The following is a 13,322-nucleotide window of genomic DNA, read 5'->3' as shown; positions in this document are numbered from 1 at the left end:
AACAGCATTTGTTTCACACTATGAAATTTAATAATCTTATTAATCCTGAGTAAACAAGCTTTGAATAAGGAACTAAGAAAGTGACACCATGATAGATATGGATAAAGCTTAACAGGTATTTTTAAATCTGACATAAATTCTAGGGTACTTTACAATAGAGTTTTACCATATTCAGCTTTTCTAATTTCATGTCATTTATTATAGGACTTGTTTTTTTGAAAGCCTTAACTTTGGCTAGTCAGTAGTTTAAAAAAGATGTTTGATAACGTAAAAGAGATGCATATCTGTGCATGTATGGCAAAATGTGTGTTCACACATAATAATATATTTGTTAATGCAAAACAGTTACCTGCTGTGGTCCTCGGACAGCTTTTCCCGGGGAATCGAGTGAGGGAAAAGGTGCATCAGATGGGTCCAGAAGTGGGAAAGTATTTACATATAATGCATTATGGTCTCCAGGTGGCAAACACGCAGCTCTATCCAGAGTTGTCCTGATACAAGTGTTTACAAGATTTGAGGGCTTTGTTTTGTCAGTTGTTTTAAGGTTTTGTATAGCTGAAGCTATGGGGTCAATTCCCTGAATTTCAAATAAAGTTTCTTCTGTTTTAACAAAGTTCCCTGGGTTGTCTCTGAACTCCATATTAAATTTCTCTTGGCACATTGCCTCAGACGTGGCAGGACTAAGGATGCCGGGTCTCTCTGGAGTGCTATGTAAGAAAGTTGAGTCATTGTCCATAGGTGGAAACTTGACATTGAATTTAGAAAGTGATTCAAAAGAGGTGTCTTCTTCATCTCTGCACAGTCCTCTTGGTGTGACAGATGTGATGGATGGTGCACCTCTATTTATATCATCTTTAGCCTGAGGCTTAAACAGCGCTTCTTGTTTATCTGTTTTATCCGTACACTGTATAGGCACAGAGCACTGTGTTTCTGCAGGGAGAAGAACACAAAAGAGAAACAGCCGCATTCAAATCATTAAAAAAATCTGTTCAATCAGCTTTGGAGAGATTATTATTATTTTTTCTATTGGTTTTTATAGCAAATGAAGACAACTGGAATTTTAAAATTTGCTACCATCTTACACAGAATATTAGCAGTCTCCAGTGGGTGAACTGAAACATAGCTTATTAGTTGCAATTTAACTACTTTGTCTTTTCCTAGGTCTTCTGCTGTAAGCTTTGCATCTTGTTCACAGTTACACTGCTCCACACTTAAAAAACATTTGCTTGTAGTGTATACATTTAAACATTTTGTCAGTAACGGAAGCTATAACTGTGAGTTTGCTTAGACAAATAAGTTGTTAAAAGGGAAAATCTTACTAGGTATATCTAAAATTAGGTCATTTATTATTGTCACTGTCTAAGTATATCACTAATCAGTTTAGCCACTGTCTGCTCTCAATAATCCATGTGAGGGACTAGTGGTTGCAGGAGTTGGGAAAAAGAAGACAGTGAAGGCAAAGGAAGGATGAAATATTGTGATGCATGTTAAGAAAACTGTGGATGAATAGATTATTTTATCATCTTATATCTTTTTTTAAAAAAGACCTCTGTAAAAAACAGGTAAATATCTGGTAGATAAAAGGGCCTCTGTAGCTCATTTATCTAGAACCACTTATCCAACAAATTCAGCTTTCTAGGACACAGTCAAAAGCTAGAAAGGAAGTACAGCTTCCTTTCTAGCCAGAATTAGAGCCACAAGGTTCATAGATATATGAATTTTGTTCCTATTGTCATTTTAGATTTATTCTAACAAACTTGGTGGTATTTCCGTAGCTCATAGCTGGTTTGAAACAGCAAATTAAAAGGGAATATGAGTTGCTAAAGGCAGACATAGATATCAACAAGAGCTAAAAGCATAGGAAGAGATAAGAAAGACAAAAAAGCTGATATAAGAACTTAGAAAACACTACAGTCTAGTATAGGGCCAATGAGTGCTCAATACAAAAAAACAATCATCAAAGTACTCTCCATGTTGATGATTCTGAGACACTAGAAAAAGCCAAATTAAGCTCCACAATGCCCCTCAAAGAAGGCACTGAAGTTGGTAATGTATGTATTTTAAGGATTGTCATCAGCACTGTTGAACATTCACAAATAGAGACATTACCAACGATGCAAATTTAGGTAGACAGGGTATACAGAACACAAGGTATACAAAGTATCTGTACAGGTTAGTAGGCACTTAACAAATGTCAGTTCCTTTATATTCCTCTGGTCTTGGCAGTCTCATGACACCTCTCTGTCTTTTGCCACAGCACATTCCAATATATTTTTTTCTGTTTGGGTATGTGTAGTACAATGCAACCAACTTCTTTGGTTCATCTTGTTATATACCTACTGCCTCTCTTTATACCTCTCTTCATACCATCCTTTCTTATTGGATTATTATAACAGCCTTTAAACTGCTTCCTTGCCTCTAAATTTGTCTCATATCCAATCTGTTCTCTTCATTGCAACTTCGCCTCCATCCCTCATTCTCAGAGTAGTTTTTCTAAAATACTAATCTGACCATGTTACCTTCCTAATAAAATCTTTTGATGGCTCTACAAGCCCCTCAGATCTCAGAAAAGGCTTATTAGACTGTTCATGACTGGCCCCTGGTCATCTCTCCATGCTCATCTTTCACTCCATACTCTGGCTATAATGAACTTCGTATAGTTCTCCAAAATAGCCACACTCTCTTGTCTTTGCACCTTTGCACATGCCGTGCAGACTGCCTGAAGTGTCCCCTCCCATTACTCTTTGCCCAACTCTTATTTGTCCTTCATATCTTGGCTTGGACATAAGTTTCTCTGGATGACTCTCCCATGACTCTTGGATGCCCTGAGGACTGAAACACTCTGTTATATAGTTATGTGTCACTTAATGATGGAACATTTTGAGAAATGCAGTCTTAGGCAATTTTGTCATTGTGCAAACATCATAGAGTGTACTTACAGAAAGCTAGACAGTATAGTCTACTACACACCTACACTATATGGTATAGCCTATTGCTCTTAGGCTACAAACCTATACAACATGTTACTGTACTGAATACTGTAGGTAACACAATGGTATCTGTGTATTTAAACACTGAAAAGGTACAGTAAAAATATGGCATAAAAGATAAAAAATGGGTATGCCTGTATAGAGCACTTACCATGAATGGAATTTGCAGGACTGGAGGTTGCTCTGGGTGAGTCAGTGAGTTAATGGTGAGTGAATGTGAAGGCCTAGGATATTACTGTACATCACTGTAGACTTTATGAACACTATACACTTAGGTTACACTAATTTTACAAAAAAAACCAGTGTGCTACAATGTAACAACAGCTACCTACAATGTCACTAGGGTGATATGAACTTTTTTTTTTTTTGAGATGGAGCTTCGCTCTTGTTGCCCAGGCTGGATAGAGTGCAATGGCATGATCTTGGCTCACTGCAACCTCTGCCTCCCAGGTTCAAGTGATTCTCCTGCCTCAGCCTCCCGAGTAGCTGGGATTACGGGCATGCGTCACCACACCCGGCTAATTTTGTATTTTTAGTAGAGACGGGGTTTCTCCATGTTGGTCAGGGTGGTCTCGAACTCCCAACCTCAGGTGATCTGCCCAGCTCAGCCTCCCAAAGTGCTGGGATTACAGGCATGAGCCACTGCGCCTGGGCTGATATGAACTTTTAAGTACCATTATAATCTTATGGGGCCATCATTGTATATGCAATCTGTTGTTGACTGAAAATGTCATTTGGCCCATGACTGTATTTCCAAGTATAACTCTCTTTCTCCCATTAAAGTAGGTTTTTTGAGGTCTTAAACCGTTTTGTTTCCCTCTAACTCCAGACCCTTGCCCAGTGTCTGGCACATAGTATGCCCCTAACAAATGAATTCTGAATGAATCTGTAATCTCTCCCCTACAAAGCCTACTATAATAATCAACATTTACCAGATACTCTATGACTAGGAGTGCTACAGTAATTGTTACCAAGCTTAATTTTTATCTGGATTTCTTTAGCCTCTGAGGTTCTTAAAGTCCATTAACTCTCGAGTAGTCATTTTCCCTGGCAGTAGACTTGAAAGTGGTAGGAAAGTCTAGGAAACAGTACTGTCTTTGTAGATGACATTTGCTACTTGCAAATAACAAATCAGGAAAACCAACTGTTGAGATAATCAGATTCTGTAACACCCGAAGAGGACAGACTTATCAAATGATCTTCACAAGGAGAACAAGGTGAATGCTGGAGAATCTGCTGCTGCTGCTAATGGCAATGACTATTAACATTAATAGCACTTCCACATGGCATGTACTATTATAATAATTGTATGTACATTAATTCATATAATACTCAAAGTAATCCTGAGGTAGGCACTATTATTATCCCCACTTTACATGTGAAGAAACTGGTTGGAGAGGTTAATTCAAAGGCCACACAACTACAATAGTAAGTGGTAGATCTGCCACTGGAACCCAGGCAACCTAACTGTAGATTTGTGCTCTGAACCATTATGCTACATTGAACATGTTGGTTCCTATATATAGAGAGAAGTCCCCAAATTGACAGAAATGTGCTTTGAATTATTTTTCTAGCAGTTGATCTATCCCCGCTGTGAACAAAACGAGGAGAAATCAAACAGCTCTAAAAAAACAGATATTTTCTTTCAGCAAAGCTAGCTGGCATAAAACTCAGCCACATTAAAATAATCTGAGTTAATCTGCTCAAGCAGATTAACTTGATAACTCAAGAGAGTTAATATCTATTAAAAAAATTTAAACCTTACATTCCTAATGCTACTAGAAATCTAAGCTGAGACAACTTAAAACTCAAATGAGATGCATGAAAGCACTTGTCATCCTGACACCATATTGAGAAACATGATCAGGTGAGCAAATAGCTTTTTTATTTTGTCTATTTTAAGAATACTTAGCTTTGCAAGGAAAAAGTAAAATGGGAAATATTTTTAGATTTCCCAATTTTAAATGTAGGCTATCCATTTAGTTACTTCTCAGTATAATTACGTTGTATATTGACAAAAGAAAAAGACCTCATGGTTGTTTGTTACCCTTCTCATGGATGTTTGTTACCCTTAATCCTATATTCTTCTTTCCTAATCTCTACTGAAATTGGATACTCCTTTATGAACCAAACAGTACTTTATTTGAAGCTATGGATAAACATACATTTTATCTTTATCATTTCTTAAGTCTATTGCCATATGTAGACAAGTAGAAAAAACAAAGTATTTAAAAGTAATAAATAGGAAATGTAGAATTCTAATTCAGTATTTTCAAATGAATCATATCTGGTTATTTAAAAGTAAAAATCAAATTTTAATACAAAATAACATAGGGACAATACACATACCTTTCCCAGATATATTGTGCAAATCATATTCGAAATAGTTCTTCTATATTTTTATACAGTGTAGCATACATACTTGGAAACCCTGAATAGGCATCTTTTCAAAAAATATTTTTTCCTTTCTCCTTTTGATATACTACTGTCAGAGTATAATATTTATTTTGGTTTCTCTTTGGACCCCAGCAAAACTTCACTAGAGTCTGTAGCACAAAATATTTTGAGAATAATGTATTTATTATTTGTGACACTGTTAATATAAAGCATAAAAATAAAGCATCAAGAAGCAGTTTTAGTGGAGAAGAAACTGAAGTTAAATACTCAGTGTTCTAGTTGACAGATACATACTCAGATTTAGACCTGTGCAATTTAAAAATGGTCAAAGTATTAAGTCATTGATAATGAGGTAAGTTTTCTGTGTAACAAAGAATATATCACCATTACAATGCCTTGAAAAGATGTTGATGTTCAAAAAAGCATGTTTATGAATTCTAGGTACTACTTCTCCATAGCTAGCATATTTTAAACAGAAATAATTCATTTACTTCAGAGGTACCTAGTATCTTTAGTCCATGCAAAAGATCAATTTCTCATGAAAATAACAAAAATTAAGGTGAAGAAAAGTGCTGTTTTGGGGGAGGTGGGGGAAGGGAGAGAAAGAACCAAATTATGTCTGTCTACAAAGATTATTTTGTTTCTGTAATACCACATTGTGTAACTTTTCTGAAAATAAAATGGTAGTAGTAGCAAAAAGTGAATTTACACTATAAAATGATTTTAAATAGCCTAGATGTAAGAGCTGCAAGAAATGGAAAGTGATCTTTAATTAAAGGGGTGTTAGCAAGACTGCAACATCTCTGAGTGAAAACTGTAAATCACATCCCTTGGGAATTGTCTGCAGAATAGCTCAAATCACAAAGGTAAAGGAGAATTTATCATTATAAATGATCAGTTTACCTTCCTTTTGTTTGCAGAAGTGTTTGGTTGCCAGACCTAATCCCTTATATTTTGCTATTCATATAGAACTACTGAAACAAACACCAGGAAGCCAGTCTGGGGTTTTAGGAAAGGGTACAGCATTTACAAAACATACTATAACACATATGTAAAACAAATGTTCCTTCTAAATTATATTTTATACTAAATGTGTATTTTGTGCATTAAACACAACTAGCACTCAGGAAATTTGAGGGCCACATTTTTATTCTTGAACCAAATGAGTTCAAAGAATTCTTGAGCCCAGGAGTTCAAGACTGTAGTGCACCATCAGGCCTGTGAATAGCCACTGCACTCCAGTCTGGGCAACATAGCAAGATCCTGTATTTAATTAAAAAAAAAAAAAAAGAACATGAAAAAAAAATCTATCCATAGTGTATGTAATGAACTTTCAGGCAGAAGTTACAAACAAACCTGATGTTATAATTTTACTTAGCTCATATAATATGGTAGTGTGGCTTCAAGGTCACTTATTAACATAAAAGTTAATGTTTAATAAAGTCCCCAAACAACAACTGAAAACTTTCAGGGATATAGTCTGTTTATTTATTTTGTATTTTTTTAAGGTGGGATATCTCATTAAGATAATTAGTAATTATGTCTTTCAATTCAATCTATATAGTACCATATACGACAAAGAGAAAAAAACCAACAATTACACATGTAATACATTACAGAACTTACACAGCAGGTACACATTCAAACATATGTGGATGAGGGGTAAATTACTGATGCTACACACTTAATAGGCATTCAGGAATATTTTCATATTCAAAAGGAAATCAATTTCAATCAAGCAAATCAATATTACTGTAAATTAAATTAAATCTTACCAGTTGCTGTGTCTGGTATATTAAGTTTGCTTAAGTGGTCTTTCTGTGCTTTTGCTAGCATGCATATTCTATGAAATTCTTCTTTCAGATCCCAGAAAGTCTTCTCTATATTACCCCTAAAAAAAAAAAATCAACATTTTAAAATGTAAAGCTATAATTTCCAAGTTTTTTAAATAATCAAACTTATGTAGTACCACAAAATAATTATTTAAAAGTTAAAAAAAATTATTTTAAATTCCTAGACAATGTCCCAAAAATCAGCTTGTGTTTGTAGAGGGCCAGGCACAAAGTAAGTGATAAATTAAAAGTTTTAATACATAAATATAGTATAGTCTAGCATATCTACTTATTCATATATACACTAATGCTGGCTGTCTTATTCTCACATTAGAAATTTCAATGCATTGACTTTTGTTCTCTGCAAATATCTTAAATAGAATATTAAATATTCCTCATTTGGTAAGGTTCACATTAGGATCCATTCATATAAAGAAATACGGCCTTAACACTTGGTCTATTGAAATAGTAGAGCTTTAGAGAATTCAAGTTTTAGATCCAGCTCTGCTATTAACTGCATGACTTGTTTAGGTCATTTTTAACACGTAGGATTCAGGGGTTGGTCACTTCCACTTATTCCAAAAGGCTATTTTTTTTTGCAATTGTTAAAGCTTAAAAAAAAATATAAAATATATTTCAGTATTGATAATTTTTAAGAGTTGGCAAAAAAGGATGTAGAACTACCTTTCATGGAGCAAAGGACTGCCAAGACTCCTTGCTGAAGTTTCTTTTCTAGGAGAAGAAACCTCTTGTCTTCTTACCTTAAAGATACAAAATGATTACTATTACTACTTTAAATTGCTCCCAAATTCAAATGAGGTTGAGTAAAGAGAAAACACAAAGGAAAATTTATTTGCCTTCCCTACTGAAAAATAACTTGAGACAGCTTATAGACTTATATGTAATATACAATTGATTTTTTTCTTTAAATGAGAAAAATCAAGGAAAAAGGAAAATGAAGGAAAATCTGAAGAGGTGAAATATTTCTGGTAATTTCAATTACTATTTCTGGTACTGGTAATTCAAGAAATTTCTCAAATTCAACTATTGATCAAAATTGCTGCTCTGTTCACCAAGCACCTCATACACCCAGAAACTTAGGGGGAAAAAAATCTATGTGTTTACTTCTTTCGATATTCAGTAAAAATGGCCTATATATTTAAATCAACGTGTTTGTCTTTTGTTATAGATTCTTTGCTGAAGAATGCAGCTGTATTAAAGGAAGAAAGAAAACCAAGCTACAGCTCCTTATAATTCAACAAGCATGTAAAAGGTTTATAAAGATGGTGCAATTATGTATTTAAGCTGCTTCAACACAAGTTCTTGCCTTTCACTCCCACCCTGTGGCTTACACTGGTATTACATCTATTCTGACATTTAAAAATCAACATTAAAGAACATGTTATAATAATGTATTCTATGGTTTAAATATTTAAAAAATTTTACATCATACCTAGAAAGTGTTGTGTACTTTCTAAAGCTTATAAACTGAAAAGCCCAGAGATCTGAAGAATCCTAATACAGAATCATAAGTTATAATTCATCCAAAATTGTATAGTTCTTAAATTTCAAATCCAAACCAGTGGACATCTGTCTTTAGTGACATTTAGATTTTATTCAATTAAGGTCATTGTAGCTATTATAAATGGAAGATTTTACTTCATTGTGTCTTATCACTTAAGTACCTCACTCTTGCTTTTCAAAAGATTTCTTTCAATTTCTTCAGTCTTATTTGTTCTCTAAGACAAAGACTTGATTTCAGTTTGTTTTTCTTAAAATTAATATCTTCTCCAATTTATTTCCCAGTTTTTTCTAAATAAATATTTTAAATATATACAGAGTATTATTTTTATATCTCAGAATTAGTAAAATAAAATCTTGCCAATACGAAGAATTTGTGATTTTATACATTATATTGTCAGACTGAAGTAAAATAAAGATTATTTTGTTGCTGCATATCATGTGTTTGACAAACATTCAGGTCATGTATTCTTCTGGATTAAAACTGCTGTAATGAGCATTACAATGCAGTCACATCAGAAGATATTTTCACATTCACCGTTTGTTTTTAAAAGCGGTAGACAAGATTTTTCTATGGTGTTTTGTACAATTAGAACACTCAATGGATTTTAGTGTGGACTAGGAAGAAAGGCAACATTTTACAGCTAGCCAGCCAGTCAGAACACTACAAATACGAAAACAAACTTTTAAAAGATTTTATCATTAAGTCTATATCAACAAAATCAGAGAAGAGGTATATTAAGAGAATGCTTATATTTGACAATTTAATATGTCAAACAAATAATAAAATAAATGATTATATATTAAATTGAATGACCTCCTTATAGTGAGCCAAGATTGTACCACTGCACTCCAGCCTGGGCGAGAGAGCAAGACTGTCTCAAAAAAAAAACCAAAAAAAAAAAAAAACAAAGAGTAATGCCCTGTAGTTTTAGCCTAAAACTGGAGATAGTTACAGAAAGTGGTAAAGATAGTGCTCCAAATTCCAAAGTCCTGACTTTGACATAAACTAGGAATGATTGCTTCTGAGATTAAAGTATTAAAAACTAATGGGGATGAAGAGGGCTGAAGGAAAAGATAGGAAAAAAATGACAAACCTTTGTCTCGCTTGGTAAATAATTGATGCTAACTTACTTCTGTGATGTTTAGATTTGATAACTAGTGTGGGTGAATTTATCAAGAAAAGATTCCTTCGGTGTATTGGCAGGAGGTAAAGGAGGACTCCTTAAGGAATTCCTATGAAGTATCTAAACTAAGGTCTTCAGCTTCTTTGGGAACACAGCTCTGCTTACTATTATTTTTGTTTTTATTCTTATTGAAAAAAGTATTACTGGTTGTACTAGGCAATACACTGCACCTTTTATCACTGATGCCAAATAAAGCTGTTAATATATTTCAAATGAAAATTCTGAGTTCCCAGTACCCAAGAAAAATTTTCAAAGGGACCTCTTAACATGTTACTTGGGGGAAAAAAAAAAAAAAGTAAACGGTTTTCTGACAGACATTTTGAAGTCGGGTTTATTTAGAATGGGGCATAACATGTTAATGCTATTTTCCATTATAGCAGTCTGATACAACTTTCTGAAAACAATCATTAATTTTTCAAAGGATTTAGGATTAGTATAATCAATGGCGCAACTTCAACACTTTCCCAGAAACTCAGACTTTTTTTTCAATGCATTATCTTAATAAAGATTAATCAGTTTGTTGAGCATCTCAGCGAGTAAGGATAACTTGTATTTTTCTTTCTATTCTCAAATATAATCCAAGTGGGCTCTGTACTGCAGGAAGATGAAGTTGTAACTTCAAATAAGAAAGCAAGGGAATTTTGAACATTATATTTTAGGAGATTTTAAGCATTAAATCATTCAAAAAATGAATTTATTTTGAGGTACTAAAACTTAAAATACTTAACATCATAAACTGTTCCAAGTACTAGTTTGGAAATGCTGAACTTGTGGAATGAATGCTGAAATAAGAGTTTTACACATCATACTTTTCATATACACTTCCAGTATGTCGCTGGGTAAGTCATTCAACTAAATCCATTAAGATAAACACATCTGAAACAGTTGGAAGATGTAAAATGTTTCCTTAAATTTCTTATGTGAATTGGGAGAATTTTGATTTAGTGTAAATCAATTTAAGCTTCTCCCTAGATGGGTATTATATCAAAAATATATGTTCAAGGGACAGTTGAATATGCAGTGATATTTAAGAAGGAGAAAAAAAGTGGTTAATATTTCATTAGTCCAAATCAGGCTTTATTATTGATGCAAAAATAATCAAAAATGTTTTTGTTTCCCGTTCGAGGATATGTTAGATATCAACCTCTCAAAGAAAGAAATATACATTTTCCTTAACACCTGCTTTTGTTACAGTTGATACTAAAAGTGAAATTATTTTATTCCTTTTATAAAAAATTGGAACAATATAGAAAAGAAATAAAAATTGTCATTCAAAACCATATTTTTTCTTAAAAGTTTTAAGCAATTAAAGTCAGCAAAATAAAATTGAGTTACGGAATTTTTTTTTTTTTCTTTTTTTGAGACAGAGTCTCGCTTTTGTTGCCCTGGCTGGAATGCAGTGGCGTGATCTTGGCTCACTGCAACCTCCATCTCCTGGGTTCAAGCGATTCTTCTGCCTCAGCCTCTCAAGTAGCTGAGATTACAAGTGCCCGCCACCATGCTCGAGTAATTTTTGTATATTTAGTAGAGACAAGGTTTCAACACGTTGGTCAGGCTGGTTTCGAACTCCTGACCTCAGGTGATCTGCCCAACTCGGCCTCTGAAAGTGCTGGGATTACAGGCGTGAGCCACCGCGCCCAGCTGAGTCATGGAATTTTTAAAGATAATTCTGACTAAACTCTTTAACAAGATGTATATTCTCTCATAGGTATATAAGAAACCTAAACTTTAAAAGGCTTCTATTAAGTAAAGAAGGTTAGTTTTCAATGATACATATTTCACTTTACTCCAGTGTTCATATCAAAGACTCCCTTTAAACTTTAGTTACGATCCTTGCATGCAAAGGAATATTTATTTTTAGCTAGCTCAGGCAACTGAGTGTAGTCAATGTTTTATTTCGTTTCTGGATGAGGCTAAATAGAAATATGCTTTTAAAACAGAAACGAGAATCCTTACTTGGATCAATGTAAACCAAGAAATAAGCCAAGGTGGGATGGGATGGATTGGTAGAGGGAATATAAACTATGGAATAGGTATAAATGTTAGCTTGATAAAATTCACTACAGGAAAGGGAAAAGTAAGTAGTAGGAAAAAAACTGAAAATAAAGATTCACTTGTCACTTAGATTTTTGAGATCTAAGAATGAAATGTTAAAGGAGGAACTGAGGTTGAATATTTCCTTACCAGTCTACATATACTGAGACAAAAGATGTTATGGTGAAGTCAAGCACTGGATACAGCTAAATCAGGGAGAAAGTGAAAAAAGGGCTGAGACAGAAAAAGATTAAGGTATAAAACAGGACCAGAAAAAAAATTACAGAAAGATATTTGATAAGAACAAACATAAAAGAATAGTACATAAAAGTTTGAGGACAAAAGTAAAAAAAAAAATAGAATATTGTATTTAATCTAAAAGAACTTATGGCCATATAAAATCTATGGTTCTCTCACCCTCATTAACATTCCTGAAAATCTAGCAAAGCAAGAGAAACACAAATCCTAGGAGCCTTGTCTGTTCTGTGTGATACAGTGTGCTAGGCAAACCCACTGCCAGTGTGGGAACAACTCCAGGGCAAAATGGGATCCATCCCAGAGTTCTGAAGGAAGTGGCAAGAAAATAAACAATATAAAAATAAAATTAAACACCCTAATTACTTCCAAGTTCTTTATTGGGTTGTGGTTTAACATAACCCATCCCCACAATCTCTACTGATTCAATGCTACAATAAAACATATTGTTTTAGAAAAGGTAAAATCCTTTACCAGTACTGCCACAATTACTGTAATTTCAATTCTATCAAAGTTAATTTGTAGAATGAGATGAATACTTTTCTACTATCTTCTAAGTCTTTCACTTTGTATTAGGTACCTTTTGCATGTATCTTTCTGAATTTATTTCTTTAAAGGGAAGAAATATTTAATTGTGGACATGCTTTTTTAATGCAAAATGGAAACTGCATAACTTCAGTGACCAATTTAATTAAGATTTCTCACACTCATTTCACTCTTTCCCCAAACACTACATTTAAAATGAACTGATCTGTGCTGTGCATGGTGGTGTGCTCCTGTAATCCCAACTACTAGGGAGGCTGAGAGGGAGGAGTCTGAAACCAGCCTGGGCAACACAGCAAGAACTCGTCTCAAAAAAGAAAAAAATGAACTGATTTGGAAAAATCCTTTAACCACAAATTTAGTGTTATGCCACTATACCATGAAGAACAGAAGCTATCTTCTTGAAAATAGCTATTATTTAAGCAATTTGCATGTATTACTTATTTAACTGATATCACAAAATCTGCTTATTTTGAGATGGAGGTCTTGCAACGTTGAGCAGACTGGAGTCAAATTTCTGGACTGAAGCAGTCTTCCCGCTGCAGCCTCCGAAGTAGCTGGGA

General features: G+C 33.9%; 1 protein-coding gene and 1 long non-coding RNA gene across 7 annotated transcripts in view; one reads left to right on the top strand and one right to left on the bottom strand.

The window, feature by feature from the left end:
- Nucleotides 1-10,049, top strand: part of LOC129032009 (uncharacterized) — a 32,782-nt gene extending 22,733 nt beyond the window's left edge. Inside the window, exon 4 of one of the 2 annotated variants that reach the window (XR_008501178.2) lies at nucleotides 8,409-10,049. This is a non-coding gene — a long non-coding RNA (uncharacterized LOC129032009). The remainder of the gene's footprint in view (nucleotides 1-8,408) is intronic. The other variant, XR_008501177.1, reaches the window with a different exon arrangement.
- The window catches only part of TANK (TRAF family member associated NFKB activator), a 99,139-nt gene that overhangs the window by 4,243 nt on the left and 81,574 nt on the right, over nucleotides 1-13,322 (bottom strand). For all 5 annotated transcript variants that reach the window (XM_054478935.1, XM_054478933.2, XM_054478932.2 and 2 more), the window contains 3 exons: nucleotides 7,904-7,980; nucleotides 7,163-7,278; nucleotides 350-930 (listed from right to left, as the gene is read on the bottom strand). In XM_054478935.1, coding sequence (XP_054334910.1) covers nucleotides 350-930; nucleotides 7,163-7,278; nucleotides 7,904-7,980 — 774 coding nt within the window. The remainder of the gene's footprint in view (nucleotides 1-349; nucleotides 931-7,162; nucleotides 7,279-7,903; nucleotides 7,981-13,322) is intronic.

This window comes from Pongo pygmaeus, chromosome 11 (genome assembly GCF_028885625.2).
Source record: "Pongo pygmaeus isolate AG05252 chromosome 11, NHGRI_mPonPyg2-v2.0_pri, whole genome shotgun sequence".
Lineage (NCBI taxonomy): Eukaryota > Metazoa > Chordata > Mammalia > Primates > Hominidae > Pongo > Pongo pygmaeus.
The sequence above is the reverse complement of the archived record's forward strand: the minus strand, read 5'-3'. Positions and strand labels throughout refer to the sequence as shown.